Consider the following 21,883-nt stretch of genomic DNA (forward strand, 5'->3'; position numbering starts at 1 on the left):
CTCCTGAAAACCCCAAAAACCACCTGCCCCACTCTCGAAAATCCCTCAAAACCACCAACCCCACACGAAATATCTAAAAACCACTAGCCCCACTCTCAAAAATCCCCAATAACCCCTCCCCCCACCATTAAAAACCCTAGTAGCTAGGGTTTCGAGGTGGGGGAGGGCTGTTTGGGTTTTTCGGGAATGGGAAAGGGATTTCTTTGGTGGTTGTGTGGGGGGATTGGAGGGGATTTCAAGGAAGGGAGAAAACAGCGAGGGAACAACGGCAGTCCACTAAGGGAAGAACGGTGGTCCACCGATGGAGAGGCGGCGAGCTTTCTGTGGTGGTGGAGGGGAAGCTAGCTAGGTTTTTCTGATTTTTTTTTTTTTTTAATTTTTGGACCAATCAAAACTTGACATGTGTCAAGTGTCAAGTGACCTGATATAGGTCATTAACTTTTGTTGACCGATTATGGATTGAAGAATAATAACAGTCCCCAAAGTTCAGATTATTCTGGAATAATCCAAAGTTGAGATTATTGAAACAAATCTGTGAAAGTTGGGATTATTATTTCTAATTTTTCCAACAATTTAAATATCATTAATACTCCATCCTTTTTGCAATAATCGCAATACTTTCCTTTATAATTCCTTCATCTCTTCAAAGGAGCATGATTATTCTCATCCTTCCTTCTAAATTTTCTCACATCAAATGGATCCTTAGGGTTGTATTACATGCTCAATTACAGCCCCATGGGAATTAAAATGCTGAAACAATATATTTGAAATTGCTAAATCAAAACTGGGCAAGAACAAAATTGGGGTCCAATTAACGACGTATGATGAACACATGGGCGCATGAAGAACCCTAGGATATTACAGATTTTTAAGTCCCAAAATAGAAGAGGGGGTCGAAGGGGGAGATGTGAAGTTTAACCCATCCTGCTGAAGAAGAGCATACAGGAGCTCTTCAAGCAAACAGTGCAGACAACAGTTGAAACATCCCTAATTCCCCAAATAAAATGGAAGAAAAGAACAAAAAAATTCTATATAGAGACATGATGCAGTGACATTTAAAAGGACCAAAAAAGAAGATAACAAAAAACACCAACCACCTAGCTATAAGTTTACAAATTAGATGAATCAAACTGCCAGAAACTCAGACTGTCAATGTAGGGTGGTATTAATACCTTACACAGCAAATCATTATTGTTCATCATTGGCCATCTCCTCTAGGCTACCTTGAGCGAGTCTGTAATAGAGGATACCCATTGTTGCCAAGCATGCCCTGCAACCACCGAGAAAGCTTAAAAAATAATAATAATAAAATAAAAAAAATTAAATTAAATTAAATAAAAAAAGAGGAGAACATAGAAATGCAGATAAGAGGATGAGAAGGCCCACAGCAGATATTTGTAAACATTACATTATGGCTATGAAAAGGAGAATTTTTCTTGGGTCCATTCTTGATGATTTCTGGTGCCGCACACGCCCTTCTTTACCATCGTCAGCATTTAATGAGTCCCTACGAGATGGGGCAGTTACTGGCAAAGTGGGCAAAGCACTGGACCAAAAGGGCAGCAGTGCTCTCAGGAACTTGTGACGGAAAGGACCTGTTGAAGTCAATGTCAAATCAGTTGATAAATACAAACCCTGTGCTTAGCGAACACCACTTTTTCACAAACAGAAGTTGCATGGCTTGCATTATAGAAGATCTGCTCGTCTCATGAAAATCATCGTACTGAGTTGATTTACTACTGTTCAATAATATTGTATATCAGCGCGTTTCTGGTGCGGCTAGCCGCACGGTGCGGCAATGTACCATATCAGTAACCCTTCTAGTAACCCCTCAAGTAACCCCATTTAAGTAACCCCTCTAGTAACTCCCCAGACAAAGTGACTGACTTAGTAACCCCTGACTAACCTGGTAACCCCATTAACCCCCGACCTAGTAACTCCTAGTTTCCCCTGGCCAACCTAGTAACCCCTAACCTAGTAAACCCAAGTAACCCCTAACCGACCTAGTACCCCTAACCGACTTAGTAACCCCTAGTAACCCCTAACCGACCTAGTAACCCTTAGTAACCCCCTACCTAATAACCCCTAACCGACCTAGTAACCCCGGACCAATCTAGTAACCCCTAGTAGCCCCCGACCTAGTAACCATTAACCCACACCCAAACCCACCGTAACCACCACCAACACCAACCTTTCTCAACCGCCGTCCTCAAAACCTTAAACTCCACCACACCACCACCAATTCCCGTACCACTAAAAACTATTAAAATTGTTAAATAAAAAATTAAATCGAATACCTCAAAATGAATAGTGCCTTCGAATTTCACTAGAAATATGGCTAAAAAGGCCAAATTCAGCCATAAAAACTCTAGATCTAGAGTTTTCATGGCTAAATTTGGCCTTAAAACCTCTAGCTTGTTTTTCGGCGACGGAGTACGAGGAGCTTCCTTACCCCCTTCCACCGCTGCTCCATTTAACTTGTTTAATTTGAGTGGGCTAACTAGAGAAGATGAAAATAGGAGAGAGAAAGAGGAGAGAAGAGAGATAGAAGAGAGTTCATGAAAGGAGTGTTTTAGGTGGAAAGAAGAAAAATAGGAAAGAGAATGGGAGATAGAGAAGAGAGAGAAAAAAATATATATTATATTGCGGCTGGCCGTATGGTGTGGCCAGCCGCATATGAAACTTTGTGATTGTATATTTATGACGATAGTACTCCCTCCATTCTATGATCATCACACTTTCTAGTTTCATCAATTCATTTTTGTAGGCTACACAAGTTACTTCATTTTTTTTTTCTCGAAATACTTATTAAACATCGCTATTGGAAATAGCAATCTTGTTAAATTTAACAAAGATTGATGGCCTTAAAAACACAAAATCTTCGAGTAGCACTGCCTTTTTACCGTTAATGGACCCCACTTCTTCACTTCCCCCAGCTAACCTTTTGTTCTTTTAGGACTTCTCTTTATCTTTAGGACTTTAAGGGGGGAAGAGGGGACCCCACTTCTTCACTTCCCCCAGTTAACCTTTTGTTCTTTTAGGACTTCTCTTTATCTTTAGGACTTTAAGGGGGGGAGGAAGAGGGGGGGTGTAAAGGGAAAGAAAATGAGTAGGGCTAGCTCCCTTTGTGACGTTATTTTAATCACTATCTTTACCCTCTCTTTACCCTAAACTCCTCTCACTCCCTACAACCTATGATATTTCTATTCCCTTTCTTCAAGACCACCCATACACCACCACACCCATCACAACTGTACAACCACCACCACCCACCACAACTGCAACCACCACGGCCACCTTGATTCACTACCCCAACACCGCCACCTTGCCAGCATAACCATCGCCACCCTATCACTACCCATTACAAACCCAAACCTCATTTAACTTTACCCCACCCACCAAAATCAGCCTTCCCAGTTCCCACCCACCTAAAACTAGCCCCACCCTCCTGAAACTAGCCCACCAAACTGAAGAAATAACCCACCACCTTGAAAACCCACCCAACCCACTTATAAACCACCACCACCACCCACCTAAAAACCCACAACCCTAAAATACGAAAATAAAAATCAAGATTAAAAACGGAAAAATAACTTTACATATCATTGATATGGTCAAATTCGACCATATGAAACCTCTAGATCCGAAGTTTTCAAATTCAATTTGACCTTTGAATCTCAAATTCAGCCATGGTGTTGGTAAACAATGAAAGGAGAGAAAATGGGAGGCGGTGGAGGCAATGAGGAAGAATTTAGCGGCAGCAACTTGTGGTGGTGATAATGGAAACGGGAAGGGGTTGACAACAACATTATCAGAATGGAGGAGAGTGGTGGAGCATAGGTGAAGAAAGAAGGTAGGCTGAATAATCCACACAACACCTTATGTCAAAGGGAATTGCTTTCCATTCCCTCTCAAATCTCAATCCCTTTCTTGATTCCATTCCCTTCCCCGAATCAACCAAACACCTCCTAAGTCTTCTTACCCTATTAATTTGAATTCAAATATCAATATCACTGAAAATTTTGCCTTATTGAAGACTAAGTTACGAGGTGTACTTGAAAATTTGAAATTGAGTAGGTTAGCATGTTTTTTCTGAAATTCCGGAGAAATCGATGTTCATTTGCAATACTACGGTTTATATATAACTTGGGTTTATATCCAATCCTCAGACTTTGGGTATTTAATTGGTGGTTAAGGTTCTCAACTCATGTTAAGGGCCATTCAGTTTGCAACATGGGTTAATAAATCAAACTTAAGGCCAAGCATGACATTTCAAGTTGAAAAAAAATGATGAAAACAAAGAAGTGGGCCCCGTTGACGGTAAATAGAGTCTATTAAAAATAAGTGTATTTTTTTTATGGTAGATTTTGAACTTAAATTTTAAAAGGTGCAGATTTCAAATGTGGAACAATAAACTGATAATTTCTATAGTTCTAATTTGCAAATGTTTATTTCTTCCTAATCTCACATACCCCACATGCAACACACTCCTCACGCCTTTTTCTTACACAAACACAACATACAACACTCATTTCAGCCTTTTCCTACACAAACCCACATTCAATACTATCTCTCCAACATTTTCTTACACATTCCTTACTTCCTATCCTCCTAAAATGTGTATCTTCATTAACCATAATTTAGGAATAGAGAGAGTAATTAACAATAACAACAAAAGAATTAGATATCAACAAATATGCAACAAAAAATTCAGGTTCTTTTTTTAAACTGTGATTATCACAATGAAGCTGAGGGAACAAGTGAATTATAACCCTAGTAAGCAAATTAAGTAGTCTTGAAGTCAGATTAATTCTTTCAGAAGGCATGTTCTATGGTAGCTTGGAATTTCCTTAACCTTTTGCAATCCAAACTGTCATAGCAGAAATCACTCTTAATCCAGTTTCATTATGCCCCCCATATTTTAGAAAAAGAAAATATATATACACGCAGGTGCAAGGTGCACCCTAGGGTTTTTTCTGCTCAATTAACATTCTTTGCTCATTTTAAAATCTAAAATGAGCAAAAGAATATCAAATGAGCAAAAAACTACTCTTGGGTGCACCTACCTCTATGTGCATCCGGGTTTATACAAAAGGTGTTGCCATAATTTTCTAAAGTCAACTTAAATATTACTTTCACTTTAAATTTTTCCAAATTGTCATAGCAGAAATCACTCTTAATCCAGTTTCATTATGCCCCCCATATTTTAGAAAAAGAAAATATATATACAAGCAGGTGCAAGGTGCACCCTAGGGTTTTTTCTGCTCAATTAACATTCTTTGCTCATTTTAAAATCTAAAATGAGCAAAAGAATATCAAATGAGCAAAAAACTACTCTTGGGTGCACCTACCTCTATGTGCATCCGGGTTTATACAAAAGGTGTTGCCATAATTTTCTAAAGTCACCTTAAATATTACTTTCACTTTAAATTTTTAAATTTTTATACATATTTTATAAGAAGTAATACTCCCCCTCCTTCGATGACTGGATTAAATGTCAATTTTGCACTTTAAAATTGCCCAAGTTTGTAATGTTATCATATTATGCACTAAATATTCCCACACGTAATTGATTAGAGAATGGAAATTAAAATAAATAAATAAGAGGTAGTGGAAAATATTAAATTATACAGGTTTTTTATTTCTTTTCCCTATACATGAAAATCACTCCATAATAAAGAGAGTAAGTGTTATGAAAGTCATTTTAACATTGACTTACCTAGAAATTTACTTATTTGTTTGATCAACAAGTGAATTTGGAATTCCCATGAATTTGAACAAGGGGTGCTTAATAATTTATTTTCCATGTTTTATAGGAAGTGTAAATTCCTATGAATTTTACTTCCTCAATTTTACTTTTTTTGTGTCAACCAAACAACTATCTAATCTATTAATTCCCATGAATCCCCCCCCCCCTCTTCCCCATTTGTTGTTTTCAACCAAACAAGCACTAATTTTGACCTAGAAATACATTGGTTGCAAAGCTTTCTCACCTCTTCGAGAGTATTTCTTCTTGTTTCCATCCTCATCATCAGCAAAATATGAAATTTCAGAGTTTTGCCTTTCAACATGGATTGCACCTTTCCTTGTACTAGCCCCAGCCTGCATAAACATAAAGTTTAGACACTAAAGTATCTAAAAGAATATTATGAAAAGCAAAGAGATCATATATTGAATGAACACGAGGATCAAATCAAGTTGGTTTCAAGGCCAATACAACATATAAACAGTAAAACCTTTGTATAGAAATCTTACACTTGCAGGACTTCCAGCTTTTACATAATTAGGCTCATGACTAGAACCATCTATCTCTACTATGTCTTGTGTAGTAGCATTAGATGAGCCTATTCCGACCCCAATTGTTGCTTCATTTTTTATTCCTTCGATGCCTCCAGCACCTGATAAACGTTTCAGGGGATCTGAAGAGAAGGCAGGGGGAGGGCCACGGTCTGGCGTTGTCATCGAGACAGGATGGCTTCCAAAAACATTTTTCTCCAGACCAGTCTGCAATGTGACAATCAGCTTAGAATAAAGAATCCCAGAAGATCACGAGACTTCAGCATTAAAGTGTTCTTAGGTTAAACAATCAAAAAATTCCAATGATTGAAAAAGATACATTAATATTATGATGATAACAATGAAAAGGGATGAAGGCAGAGTACAGAGAAAGTACTTTATTTAATAGCTACAAATAGCTCATTCAGCAAATGTCGACTGTTACTCGGAATCGACTGTTACTCGGAATCTTCATTACACCTCAAGTACCCATGTCGGACGCTCGGACGTGGGTAGGACACTTAAACAATTCATTTTAGTTCAAAATCATGGAAATTTTTCACAAAATAGCCGAGTCAAACACTTGGACACAAATTTGTGTCGGACATGGGTACCCAAGTTCGAATAACATAGGTAGAAACAACCAAATTTATTACATTTTCACATAAATTACAAAAGGGTGAAGGTACGGTAGGGAGAAAGCACTTTATTTGTTAACTTTTTATAGATAAGAGGGATAAGGGAGAAAAGTAGTTGACATGCAAACATCAAAAGCCTTACTTGCATAATTGCCTCCTTAAGCTTTGAATGAAGGTGTGATCCTGAATCCTTGAAATTTTTTGGAGGCCATATCTACATTCACAAAATAATGTTAAAAGTTATAAATTAAATCAAGAATGATACTAAGATAATAAAGTCAAAATGTTCAATAAAAAAGAAAGAAAAAAACCGCAGCAGTTACCAATTACTAAAAACGGTTAACTGATACCTATGTTACTTTGGACCCACCCACAATAACAATTACTTTGGACCCACCCACAATAACAATTATAATAAAGATGGCAAAGTCAGAATGTTTTTTAAAAAAATACATATAGTAAAACACACAACAGTTCCTTCCTCCCGCCCCCCACCCCCTCTCCTCCTATAGGTTATATGATACCTATGTTACTGTGGAACCACCCATAAATTCACAGCAATACAACATGACAGGAGCGCATTACTTTTTATCAACCATGGTCAAATTCACAAAATTACCACCTGAGGAGGTCTAATAATATTCTAAATTTTGAATTCATATGATTACTTAAATATTAAGTAAAAGCAACTGCTATCAACTCATTTGAAAGTTAGATGGCGATTAAACAGAGTAAATTAGTATTAAACAATCAACAAAACAAGCAATTATAAGGACATATTAATTGAACGTGAACAAAAAGTAACCTCCCAAAGCTATCTAACAAAGAAAAAGCAAGAAACTTTAGGCAACAATAGGTTCCCTACCCACAATCTTAATCTATTATAACTTCAGTACACCTTCACAAGAATCACAACCTTCTACTGTAAAAATGTACTCCCACCTTCTCTAAACTCTCTTCTTGTTTGAATGATGATCATCTCACAAAAAGTCAAAATAAGAACTTTTAGAGGCATATGGAGTATGGGAAACAAAAAAGGTATATATACATATATAAGATAAAATAAATAAAATAAAAAGATCAATAAAATGCAGTAATGAGCATGTGACCTCTATGGGAGAGACCTCATAAGAAAGAAATTGCTCCACATAATCAAAGATGCCAATAAAGACAATTTAAGAGATATACCATTTATCATCATTCTTTGACACCAAGCCCAGCATTTTGGGAAAGTTCTTTGGTTTCAAATGAATCTTACGTGGACTACATTTCAAACAACTATAAGAAAGAGCACCTGAGATGGAGACCACATTATCAATCATGGATACAAAAGAAAATAGTGGAGCCTGAAATTCAAGACTAAATAATGTCCTTTCTCTTTAGGGAACAGTGCTCTTCCTCAAGGGTCAACATTCTTGTATCCATGTTGGATCGTTTCAGATGTGGAAAGTACAAATTCCCATTAGATGAATCAATAAGAGGGGCTTTTTTCTTATATAATCCTCTCTTAGCTCTTTTCAAACTTGCACTTTAAAATATATACTTCCTGTGTTCTTTTTTATTGCATCATAATCCTACTAAGGATACTACAAAATATTCCAACAATACTTTAAATAAATTATGGTTCTTTCTACATCTATAATTATAATATGGGTCCCTGGTATTATCTCTCTCCTCTCCTCTCCTCTCCTCATAATTGTGCATCCCCCCATGTTGAAATTAAAAGAGAATGGAGGAATATTTTTATGTTACCACATTTAAGCAATTATTGACTCACGTTTTGAGTACATCCACAAATACAACATAACCTTTTATCCAACAAGTTACATATTTGATGAAAATATCCCTACCTTACTTGAACATTATCTATCCAGCAATTATAACAAAGAACGTGGTGAATGGAAAATGAAGATATGAGCATTAAAAAATATCTAACAAACAGGACTCACTGAAGTTGAACATGCAGGGCAAACATATCCGGCTGGTGCAGTGTGCGGAGGAAAACTTTTTAAGTGTGAAATCAAGCAATTTGTGTGTATAACATCTGAAAAAAGAACAAAAAATCATATTAACACCTAATTTGAATGCATAATCAAATTACAAATGATTATCTCAATAACAACATACGCAAACAGCCAAGGCGAGTAGTTTGAGGATCTGTTCCTTCCTCGAGCACAGCACTGCATTTACAGCAATTAGGAGGCCAATCATACTCTCCATCTATTACCCACTCTGAATAGGTGCGAACCTACATAAAGAGGACATGCATAAATAAGTCAACAGCCTCAACACAGTACCTAAGCCTTCAAATTAATTATCTATTAGAAAGCAAGAATGGCTGAATTCAAGTCATAATATATAACGATGTAAATAATACACTTTTAATATTGACCACAAACAGTCTCTACAGCAAGTAAGTTTGCTTAAGAATACAATACAATGATCAGATTTTCTAGCAATTTTAAGATGCATATAATTCAAACTGTTAATAAAAAAATAACCACTTACCACCAGTCCACAATGACTTTCCTTTATTACAACACCGACCAAACACTAAAGTGAGGACACAACAGTTCTGACTCTACATCAAACAACACACATAATTGGAAAAATTACTGCAGCAATTGCCAAAATAAATATTCATATATTTCCTCCATCTCAATAGTTGCATCATTTTCAAAATAATGATATCTACTGTTACATATTAGTAATCAATAATGGTCAGAGTATGGAAAGTGTAAAAAGTAAATACGTAGTATGACGCACTATCGTGAAATGGAGAAATTATTTGACTCTAGAAGGATAAAAAAAAAAAGGACTTTTAATTCTGTAAATATATCATAATTTAATATCTATCACAATAATATATTACATTATAAACAAGATATGAGGGTTTTATTCCTAGTCTAAATCTTCATGAGGATTAGTCACCCCATTCCATTATCTCGTAACATCTGTATTACAATTTGTATACAGATGATATAGTTATGCTAATAGTATCTTGAGGAGGAAGATAGTCAGCTATTACTCTATTAGAGGGGAAATGAGAACTAGAATATATTATAAATATAGGAGAGTAGGGAAAGAGAAAAAAATTCTGGATAGTGCATTGTTGTCTTTAGTTTGGTTTAGCTCTTGGGAGTGAATCAAGGTACTTGAAAACTTGATATTCTATCCTGCTTATTGCTGCAATTCCAGAAGTATCAATCTAAATCTCTCTTTAACCTATAATTTCTTCTCTAGAAATCTCAGTTCATAGCACACTCCATTTTAGTGGTGTACCATTATCCAGCCTGGATGCTTTATGTTGAATACATATTTAGTGAGCACAGTGACAGTGATCTAGAACTTTCAAGTATAGTTAGTCACAGGCACTGTACCTCAACACAGTACGTGTTTAACCATAATCATACCAGAGAATTATTGGATTCCATACAAAACAAAATTAGTAACACAATAAATCGATATAATGACATCATAGAGCATAAAAATAAGTCTCCAGAATTTCCTAAGAGTATGCATGTGCGTACACCGACATTCTTTATACATAATCTGACAGAAAACGGAAATAATATCCGGTGCTGATTAGTGAGTTTTGTCAGTTCAAGCCAAGGTATGTTTACTACTTCCTCCTATTTTTCTCCTATGTTCTTCAGTTTTTCTCCTTAATTCTCACTTTCATCCTTCAACCATCTAACTTCTCCCACCTGCATGGCTGCACTTATATTTACATGTGTTATATTTTATTTTGCCTTATTGTTGTTTGCTTATTATATCTATGTCCATAAATCCAAAATGGTGTTTCACTTTGACCCCTCTTGTTTAGTTCTAGTGTCGGCATCCTTCAATTGGTTCATTTTACCAACTAATTCGAGAAAGAATAGAACCTTGCTATTTCAGAATAGAATCTTTTAATTAGTTTTCATCAAAATACATAAAATAAAGGTAAAATTATTAAGATACAAAGTTATATTACAATGTTAAATTATTATTTGACTATAAAGTATAAAAAGAATAGCAGTATAACATATTGGGATTCAAGATTCTCTCTTGAACTTTAATAGTTAAAATTGATAATATGAAAAAGATTGGTGACCAAAAAGAAATGAAAAAAAAATTGGAGCAAAACATCAAATGATCAAAGTCATCAAACAGGCCTAAATTTCCATTCTTACAATTGTGCATATCCAACATGGGAATGATGGATCCACCACAAGGTGCAGAACAAGAACTGGCGAGAAAAAACAAGTTTGTTTTTCTGCACAGAAAAATTAATTTCCAATAGGGTATTTGGTTTGTAGATAATCCTAGATCTGCCACTTGGTGCACAACAGCATGCAATGCGAGTACAGTTTTTATTATGCATGAGAAGCGTAATTTCAAATAAGTTACTTAGTTTACAAGATAAATACGAACCCAAAGGATTGATTTCCATAAGCTCACATATCTTCGGATTTAACTTAGCAAGTAGTGGTACTATAGAAGGGAAGAGATGTTTCCTTAGACCATCACATGTATAGGAGGTACTCCCTCTGTTACTTAATAAAAGCATCACTTTAACATTTCCACTTTTTTATACGAACTTTAAAGTTGATTTTATTACTAATATTTGCAAAACAAAAGTTATAATGAAACACCTCATGTGCCTCTGAGCCTCGGGTGCGCCTCCTCGGGCGCTTATAATGCTCCTCGGGCGCCTCTAGTGCACCTTATTGAAAACGCCTCGCCAGGCCAAAAAAAGGCACTTATCCCCTATTGCCTTGCGCCTCAGCGCCTAAGGCACGCTTTTTCAAACATTGTTATGAAATATGTTATTGGAAAATTCTTGTTGTACATTTTAACAAATTCAACCTTTTAAATATTTTATTAAATAGACCTTTAAAGATATTAAAGGTAAAATATGTGCATTGGCAAGTGTGCCAATCAAATTCATGCAATTATTTAGGGAGTGAATGTTTATGAAAAAATCAACTAAATGACTAATAGTTTCCCTGTCGCAATAAGGAATTGATAAAGAGTGCAGATGTAAAAGTGCATTCCCACTCTTACCCATGGTCATATTATAAAACATATATTTCCCCTACCTATAAGTATAACTGCAGCTTTCATGAAGGGATTTCGTCAAGGCCCAAGTCAGGAAAGTGTATTATGACACCAATCAATGTTAATAGAGCTAGCTGGAAATATGAATATTCCAAAGGAAGATTTGGAACAGACACAATCTACATATGATTTGAACCCTGTTTGATTTTGGATTAAGAGTTAAAACTGTATCTTACAACAATCACAAGTGAGGCACAATTGACAGAGGCTCAGTGTCTCTGTCTGCATCATACCACACAATGATGAATTGATGATGATCCATGGACTAAAGAGGGCAAGTTTAATCGAGAATTTTCTCAAAGAAAATCATAATTTTGGTAGGCCAACTCCATACATTCTATGTTTACTTACCTCTAATATGCTGGACAGTCTACAGTGAGAAATCTTTTCAAAGCAATAAGATTCAATGTTATCCTCGGCAATTTAAGACATTACACAACGATGCACAATTTTCATGCATGGTTAGGACAGACCTCATAGAAAAAGATGATATAGTATTAGACTATCAGTAAAACAGCATTTAAATAGAAGGGACACATAGGAAATTCAAAACATAACAATGTACATGGCATAAGGCATAAATGTGAAATAATTACCACACAAATTTGGTGTTCAGGGAAGCATATGCATTCTCCGCAAACAGGAACCTTGTGCACGAAACAGTATAATTTAGTTGCCTGAAACCCACAAAAAAACATAAGTAAGCACTACCCATAATTCAGCACATAATAACCATCAATTCAACAAAGCAAATTAAGACTATACGGAACCAACAACAAGCATTCCGTCGCTCCTCGAATCAATTCCTAAGCTATATATCATGCAACCCCGATAAGTAATTAATCATTTCCACAGTAAGGGTCAGGGAAAACATATCAAATTCATTGCTAAACCACGATATTTCATCCCAACATTCATATACCAACAATTGATCCCAATCAAAGTTAGAATTTCGTCCTAAAACCTCTTAAATTAAGACAAATTGTCAACAAATATATCCTAATTTTGCAAATAAATTCAGAGATCCCTCGATCAGATCTAAAACAGCAAGATCATCCAAAAATACAGCTTAATCCTTCAATAAGAGCTAAAAATTAAGCATGCGATCAAATCAAAATTACAAAATTACGAAAAATTAACGAATCTAGAACCGAAGAGCAGAAAAGAGGACTCACTTTGCGGCATTTACAGACCACCATTGCATTGACAAACAATGTAAATCCTCAAAATAGCTACGAATTTAGGGACGGATAGCACGAAGATGATGATCAATTGCTTGAGATTAGAAGCAAATCTAGGAAATTTTGGGGGTTAAATTAGGGTTGAAGAAATCTGAGGACAAAAGAGGAGAGAGAAAATTGGGAGGGAGTAAGAATTGTGATGGATGATCTAAGAAGGTGGAGAACAATTGAAAATATTACAGTTACAGCTCACTTTGGCTCTCTCACTTGTTTTCTGGTAATGAAAATTATGAAATTTTCTTCATTACTGTTTTTTTTTTTTTTCCTTGTCTTGTCTATAATTTCTCGATTTTTATTTGCTTTTGTAATGAAAACTTTGAAGTTTTCTTCAATTTTCGTATGGAGTAACTTAGACTTGACAAATGGATCATAATCATTCGGGTCGGATTTGAGTCGAGACAATTTGAGGTCAGCAAATTTTTAGTTAGGGTTATCACTTCAAATTGAGTTCGAGTTGGTCAATTAGGGTCGGGACAATTTTCATATCAATATTAGGTCGGGTCAAGTTAATTCGGGACTGGTCAATTTCCGGATCAATTTTTGGTTTGATCAAGTTGGATCAGGCCACCAAAAATATATTCACTTTAAAAAATTTGGAAAAAGTCCCTCTTATTTCAATTATAACTTTTATAATAATTAGAAATAAAGTAAATTTCTTTTTAAAAAAAAGTATACTCGTAATTAAAAAGGTGAGTACCTAAAGAAATCCTAGAATCAGTAATTCACCATTTCACCCTATTGACTTCAGGTATCGTGTTGCTTTATGTCAGGTCAAGTCAATTCGTGTCGACATGGGTCAATCAATTCGGGTTTCAGGTCACTTTGGGTCGTGTCTACTTCGGGTTTCGAATCGGATCATTTAGGTTAGGTTAATTTGAGTCAAGTCAATTTTCGGATCAAAATCAGGTCGGGTCAGGTCACCAAAAAAAAAATCACTCGAAAAATTGTTGGAAAATTCCCTCTTATTTCAATAATAATCAGATAATATAAAGTAAATTTTTGTAAAAAAAATTATAGGACAAATTGATTTAAATAATTCAACCTTTACCCCATTTAAATCAAATAATCCAAATATTGCTAAAGAATTCAAGCTTTGGGGGTCTTTTGGATTCTATTAGGCCAAATCGACTTATAACTTAAAGAATAGGTAATTTTTTATTTAATTTTTTTTGAAGACTTTTTTTTATTTTTTAATTATTTTCAAATTAAAAAAAAAAAAAAAAAAAAAAAAAAAAAAAAAAAAAAACAACAAATCACTTTCTCTCTCTTTCTCCCAACCACCCTCCCCCCTTCCCTGCCACCCTCCGTTTCCAACCACCTTGCTGCCACCCCTGACGCCTATGTTCCTAGCCACCTTGCTTTCCCTACTTATTCTTCCAACAACCCCTATCATATTCCTGTCCATTTTTCGGCCAATGAGCCCACAAAAAAATCGAAATCGCCACCCCTCATTCCCTCTCTGCCAGTATTAATGGGTTACTAGTCATGAGTTGCACGTTGGAGATGGAGAGGAAGAGGGTTGTCACACGTTGCCAGTATATTTGAAGGTCGAGGGGTTTTTGGGTTGGTTGTGGCTGGTGTTTTTAGATTTCGGGATCGATGGTTTAGGTGGGTGCGAGGGGAAGGGAAAGGGAGGGATGGTTGGAAAAGTAAGGGGAAAGGGTGGTCCGAAAAGTAAGGGGAAGAGGGAGGAGAGGGGCAGTCGAGAAAGAGGTTGTTGTCGCTGGATTTAATGGAGGTGAAGGTTGCTGATTTAATGGAAGGGGTGGGGAAGGGGTAAAAGAAAGAAAATGTAAAGGAAGGAAAAGGAAATTAATTTTTTTTTATTTATCTTAAATGTAAAATATATTAGATGAATCAGAATATGACACGTGGCAAGGGGACTTGATATTGTAAGTTTGTGACCGGTTTAACCAAATAGAATTGAAGACCCCCAAATCTTGGATTATTCAGGAATAATCCAAAAGTTGGATTATTAGATTTAAACGAGGTAAAGGTTGGATTATTTAAATCAACTTTTTCAAAAAAAAAAAAAAAAATTCCTCCGCCCCTAAATTACATTCATACTTTTAGCATTTATTCCTCACATAATACAGAGAAGTAGGAATGTAATTTAAGGACAGAGGTAGTACTCTTTATGTGGTTAATTTAATGAAACATTTTGACTTTCAAAGAGTTTTAAGAAAGTTAGTTGAATTTATTAAAATAATAGCAAGTGATTATAAGTTTGGGAGAGAGAAGAAAGTAAGGGATTTTGTGGGGACCATTAATTAGTAATTTTTTTAAAAAAAAAATAGAGAATGTTATATATTACAAAAGGAAAAAGATATATGCAGCCCTAAGGGCTGCATATAAGAAGCTAAAAGTGGAAAAAATTGACAATAAATAAACATTTATTACACCGATTTACTCATGAATTGTCGATAAATTCTCAACTTAATACTAAAAAAGGAAAGATATTAAATGCTTATATGCAGCCCTAAGGGCTGCATATAGCATTACCCATTAATAAATAGAAAAAAGTTACTAAGAAAGAAAATGTTTCATTTATTGGGATTTTCCATTTGGTATCATTGTAGTTTAGGCTTTTCCATTTGGTACCCAATTTTTACTTTTATTTCAAATGGTAACAGTATACTTTCAATTTATTATCTACTGTAGCATTCCGTCAAATAGATTATGTAATCTTCGTCAAAAAAATTGATTGGTTAAGGTTTTTAATCTGAGTTTTAGATTTTAAATGTATGGGACTTTTCTTGAGAAAGTGTTGGATTTTAAAATTGAAGATAGAGGTTTGGGGGAGGGGGATGGTTAGCTGGGGAAGTGGGTAGCCACCGGCATGGCAGCATTTATGGGCGGTGATTTTTTTCCTTTCTTTTTTTTTGACGTTTAATTTAAATTTAGGGAAATTATCAATAGTACACGACCCAAGGTTCGAGCGTTTATCAATGGCACACCTACTTAACTATTATTTATCAGCGGTACACCCAAGGTTTCACACACTCATCTACAGTAACCACTCCGTTAAACAAACGTTAATCCTAATCTATTTTTGGCCTTTTTAACTTAAAAAACTCCCTCCTTTTATTTTCCTTCTTTACTTTCCCTCCCCTTGGAATCGAAATATTACCTCGAAAATCACCACTTCCATACACAGGCAATGGATCATAGTATTTATTTCCTCTAATTAATGGTACACCACCATTCCCGTAACACTCATCTTCTATTCAAATCATCCTTTATAAAGGAAAATTAATCAAATAGTTATGATGACCATGTGACGAGTCATATTTATATAGTGTTTATAGGCACGATTATGCTAGTTTTATAGTTGCTTTTTGAGTCTTTTGTCGCTTTTTAGGTCGCAATTGCATAAGTTATCCATTTAGTGCTCTATTACTCTTCGTTTGTGTGTTTCTTAATGTTTCAGGTAGTTTCTATAGCTATTTGAACGCTTTCGGAGTGGTTTTGGAAAAATCGGACAACGATAGGATGAAAAGTCGATGAATCGAGGTCGCTTAATGAAGGATATGTGTTTGTGGAAGCTTAGGTTGAGATTTATATGAATGAGTAATGATTATAGCATCCACAGGTGTCGTTGTGCACTTTTCAAAATTGAATTTGAGTTAAAAACGAAGTAAAACGATGTTTTACAAAGTGGCAAAACTGACCTTTGCTCACTCTTTTGATCATAACTTGAGTTATACAAATTGGATTGAAGTGATTCAAGTTGCTTTGGAAACTAAACTTGAAGAGCTTTCCAACAGTAGGTCTCATGCCTATATACAACTTATGAATCAGAAGTTACAAGCCTGTGAAGTTGACACAATGCCCAGCAGCCCCGAGTGAGAGCTCACTCGACCAGGGAGCTATAGCTCAAGTTTACCCACGACAGTAGCAAGAAAGGGGCATCGTAGCACGTAGGGGCAAACATTCATTGTGGCTGGTCGGGGCCCGGCCCCCCTTAATTTTTCTAAGTTATTGGTTTTAAGTAATATAATGTCTAATAATTACACTTAAAAAGTTATGACATAGTGGTTAAGTATTGTTATTTTTGAGCAAAAGGTCTAAGGATTAAACCTTGGCCCCTAAACTTTTTGGCCCAAGATCCGCCATTGGTAGCATGTCTTTTGCTTGGCCCTCGATTCCATCGAGCATCTTCGTGCCACGTCATCTGCTATCATCCAATCGTTTGACAACTTGTGTAATTTTTATTTTCTTATTTCCTCTTTATGTATTTTTAGATTAGAATTTGAGGGAATTATAAATACTCAAGGAGACTTATTTTCTCGGGACGCTTTTTATTATTTTTATGTTCGTGTTAGCTTTCTCTCTAGCCCTAGTTTTTCATGGACAACTCCATGTATTCCTCCATGGATTTGTCCTTGAATTTGTTACTTTAATTTATAGAGGTAATTTTATTTCTTTACTTTTGATTATGCTTTCTTTATTAGTTTTAGTTTTAATTATCATGTTAGAGTAGTTTATTTCTAGGGTTTGGGAATCCATGTTTATACTATAATCTTGATTGATGTTATTGATATTTTAATTATTGATTTCTCTAATTGATATTGTTTTGTTGTTAATCTTGCAATCTGATAAATTGTATGATTAATTCATGTTAATAAGAGTTTAAATAGAAATATATTACTTTTAAAGGCTTAATAACAATTAGCAATTCTGATTATGTTAGCGACCAAGCTACATATGTTGAATTGATGAGAGCGTTAAATTAAGACCCGACCGTAGGCTTAGCAATTTCTCTAGTTAATTGATTGATTGAATTGTTATTGATATTTGATAGATTTAGAACTATAAACATGGTGAACCATAACCCTAGGTTCTTTTTATCAATTGTTTTATTCTTATTTTTAATTTAGACTATATTTCTATCCCAATTTCGTGACATAGTTTAGTTTCTCCATACCTTGAAAGCTAGATTGAATAGTCATTTCTCTATGGATTCATCCCTACTTACCCTACTACATTGTTAGTTGGTTTTGTTAGGAATTTATCTTTGACAGGTGTACGAAAACCTATCACCATGCATAATAGCATAACCTGAATTCAACCCGTACGAATCCACTAGACTACCACTTCCCCTAATCCCCCAATCTAAAATCCTTAACACCCTTCTCATGTCTACACACAAAAGATTGAAACCCTCCCCCATTACCAGAAAACCCATTAAAACCCTCTAAAACCCAAAAATTCTCAGTCACATTACATGCACCCCCCCTAAAAACATATATATCTCTATGAAATTGTCCAATAACATCATAGTTTCCAACACTTAACTTCTGAAAATCTGCTACTAAACCTAGTTCATAAAATTGATCAAAAGGGTTTACTGATGAAGAAGATGATCTACAAAATGGGTTTTTGGCGTTGAAAAACGTGAATGATCAAAAGGGTTTACTAATGAGAAAGATGATGATGCTTTTGATGAACCAACAACAAAACTAGGAAAACAAAACCCATAATTAGCAGAAGATTGAACAACACCCTCATACATTTTTTGATGATAATAATGAGATTCTTCACCGGAATATTTATTATCGATTTCTCTTTCACTTTTGTTCATCTTAGTTTAACAAATACCCCCCAAAAAAACGCTAATATTCAACAACAGAGTAGGAACAAAAAAAGTGAAATATAAGACAAACCCAAATAAAAAAATTACTATAAAGGAGGGAAAGTAAATAGGTATTATAGACACCCATTTGTGTCTCCCCAAAACCAAACCCAGTGATGAGTACCTTTCGCGTCGAACATAATCGAATGAAGTGAAAGTGTGGAAAGTCTAGCGTTGCGGATAGTTTTAATTTCTTTTCTCTTCTCTCTGTTTTTGAAAACTTATTTTAAGAAAACAGCCAATCCAGTTTGGTTGGTCCATGATATGGGTCCAATAATAGTGTATTTGGATGGGACTTGCAAAGACCTTTCCAACGATATATTATAAGCCCAATTCCGATGAATATCGAGGAAGTTATGGCCAAAATACTAAACTGGGCCCGATTTGGTTTTTATATGCGGCCCAATGATCTAGAGGAGGGCCTATTATTAATTATCATTTCTAAAGATATTAGGATTGATTATAGTCTTTTAGAATACTCTAGAAGGTTCTTTTAAATCCTAATGGAGTTAGGATTGATAATTATGTTTTAAAGAGTTTGAAATTGAATAAAACTACTCCTTTTAAGAATCCTTATTTTGTACAAAGTGGAATATATTCAGATTTTATTTTCGTGCCTCATAATATTTATCCAAATTTTATATGGTTGGATAGATCTTTAAATTATCTTTCCAATGATATATTATAATATTAAATCCGAGTTATAACGAAAAAGATATGAATGAGACATGAAACTTTATCCAAAACTGACACCCTTCCACTATTTTGGCCATATCTTTTTATCTACAAAATATTTTAATCTGATTCTAATTGGGTTGGAAATTATACTTTAAGATATTTCCAACAACATATTATATGCCTTATTTGGACTTCCGGATCAAAAGATATGATAAAAACAAAAACGCGTTAAAAACAGGCTTGGCGCCTGACTCCAGGCATTGGCGCCTGGAACCAGGCCTGGCGCCTGGCACCAATGCCTGGCGCCAACCTCGTTTTGCGTGCGCTAGACTCTGTTTTGTTAATTTTATCTTTTTGGCTGATTTTCTCTATAAATAACGTATTAAAACTCCGTTTTCGATAACCAGATTTCATCAATTCTTATTTCAATTCACCAACTCTCATCAAGATTTTCTTGATTATTCTCTCTCTTTCTTTCTCTTTTCTAAACTTTGCTTTTCATATAAAATTCCGCATTCGCAAGATCTAGAAACACCTAGCCATATTCGAAGTTGCCTTCGCCGTAGACGTGAAAGGTTTTAATTTCTGAGGGTTTGGTCCCAAATCTCTATTTCAATTATTTAATTTAATTGTTTGTTTATTATTTTCCTTGAAGTTACTAACATGTGTATTTTGTTATTAGAAAGAGGTACGAAGCATCAAAGTAAGTACTTTAATGGTTTTAATTGATATTATGATGTAGAAATCATGTTTATATTGTTATTATGATATTCCTAGTTTCATGTCTAGGGTAACTTTAATATTGAACATGATTCCTGCGTTGCTTCTTATTTTCTTCCTAATATTTATGATTGTTAGTATCATGTTAGGGTTAAAGATTTGATTTTTATTGCTTAGTGACATGCTAGGGTTTGTTATTAATCTTGTTAGTATCATGCCTAGGATCTTGCTATGTTTATTGTGCTTTAACATGATTTTTGATTATGATTTCATGATTATAATTGTTATGATTTATGATGATATTATTATTATTATTATGATAATTTATTATTATGTTGCTTGATGATTTTATTTATTTATTGCTTGATCACACTTTTTTTGCATGTTTAAAGGGAATTTGGTACTTGTAATCACGCTTAATAAGATAATTAATAATCTTGTTTAGGGTTAATGTGATTATAATTCAAGTGATCGCCAATAATAGTTTATTTTTGCATTAATATTCAACCAACATAGATTAAACAGGTTTAGGGTTAATCTATTGATTGCATGTTAATCAGAAAGCGCACATGAATACGAGCAGAATAAAGTAGAGGCCTATTATTAGGGCAGATTCAATCTCTTTTAGGTTGGATTTGTACCTTCATCCCCGAACCCTTATTTGTTTCATGACCTTATGGAGTTGACGATCTCTTGGATCGTTAAGGGGTGTAACCTTCACCTCGTGAACGGTTTACAAGTTCCTTAAAAACTTGTTGGCGACTCTTTTGCTCTATCTTCTTCCCTTTTGGACGCCACCGTACTTTAGTGTTTGATCACAGTGGGGTTCAAGCTAGTGGGATTAAGGCTTGAAATTATTCCCTATAGGTATAAAAAGAGGGAGTTTTTTAAGTTAAAAAAATCGAAAAAAAGCCAAAAATAGATTAGGATTGACGTTCGTTTAACGGAGTGGTAACTGTGGATGAGTGTGTGAAATCTTGGGGGTACCGCTAATAAACAATAGTTAAGTAGGTGTACCACTAATAAAAAGTCGAACATTGGGAGTACCATTGATAATTTCCCTTAAATTTATTATCATTATTTTGTAGTCGGTTAACATACAACACTTGGTAAATAATTAATCTATATATATGTATACTAAAATAATAACTGCTGATGTCATCATTGCTTACATGTCACTTTTTTTATTTAATTTTTTTCCTCCATAATGCAAGGATGATGTCATATTTTTTTTCCTTTTTAAGTTACCCTTTTTAACATAGGTTTGAAAATATATTCCCTTTGAATTTTTAAATTTTAAATTTTAAATTTTGGGCTTTCTACACATATTATGCTATTTAGTTACTTACGAGTTGTTAACAATAATAATTAATTATATAATATAATTAAAATTTCTTAATTAAATATGTAAATTATATACTTTCGGAAATTGTATATTCATATTTAATTAGAAATTAGTTAGGAAAAATGAGGAAGTTATTTTTTTCAGTACGTATTAAAAGTGTATAATAATTCAATTCTTATTTTAAAATTGTGCATTGCACGAGGTTAATCTAGTTTTTAATTAAAATTTAACCATTTCTTTAAGTAAT

General features: G+C 34.6%; 1 protein-coding gene across 1 annotated transcript; it reads right to left on the reverse strand.

Moving 5' to 3' along the window:
- Positions 1 to 793: 793 nt before the first annotated feature.
- On the reverse strand, positions 794 to 13,447 carry LOC145634712 (uncharacterized). The gene is made up of 9 exons (XM_081686109.1): positions 13,193 to 13,447; positions 12,614 to 12,694; positions 9,042 to 9,162; positions 8,864 to 8,958; positions 7,057 to 7,128; positions 6,256 to 6,504; positions 5,994 to 6,102; positions 1,409 to 1,595; positions 794 to 1,270 (listed from the first exon to the last, which is right to left on the reverse strand). Exons 1-9 carry the CDS (start codon positions 13,214 to 13,216, stop codon positions 1,189 to 1,191), a joined length of 1,020 nt encoding a protein of 339 aa, XP_081542235.1. The 5' UTR covers positions 13,217 to 13,447; the 3' UTR covers positions 794 to 1,188.
- Positions 13,448 to 21,883: the final 8,436 nt, after the last annotated feature.

The sequence above is a fragment of the Chenopodium album genome, chromosome 6, assembly GCF_948465745.1.
Source record: "Chenopodium album chromosome 6, dcCheAlbu1.1, whole genome shotgun sequence".
NCBI lineage: Eukaryota > Viridiplantae > Streptophyta > Magnoliopsida > Caryophyllales > Amaranthaceae > Chenopodium > Chenopodium album.

Coding starts and splice junctions, on each gene's coding strand:
- LOC145634712 (XM_081686109.1), bottom strand. CDS start 13,216: ATGGTGGTCTGTAAATGCCGCAAA. Junction 6,505..7,056: donor TTAAGGAGGCAATTATGCAA/GTAAGGCTTTTG, acceptor GTCACATTGCAG/ACTGGTCTGGAGAAAAATGT. Junction 1,596..5,993: donor GAAGAAATACTCTCGAAGAG/GTGAGAAAGCTT, acceptor TGACTTCAACAG/GTCCTTTCCGTCACAAGTTC.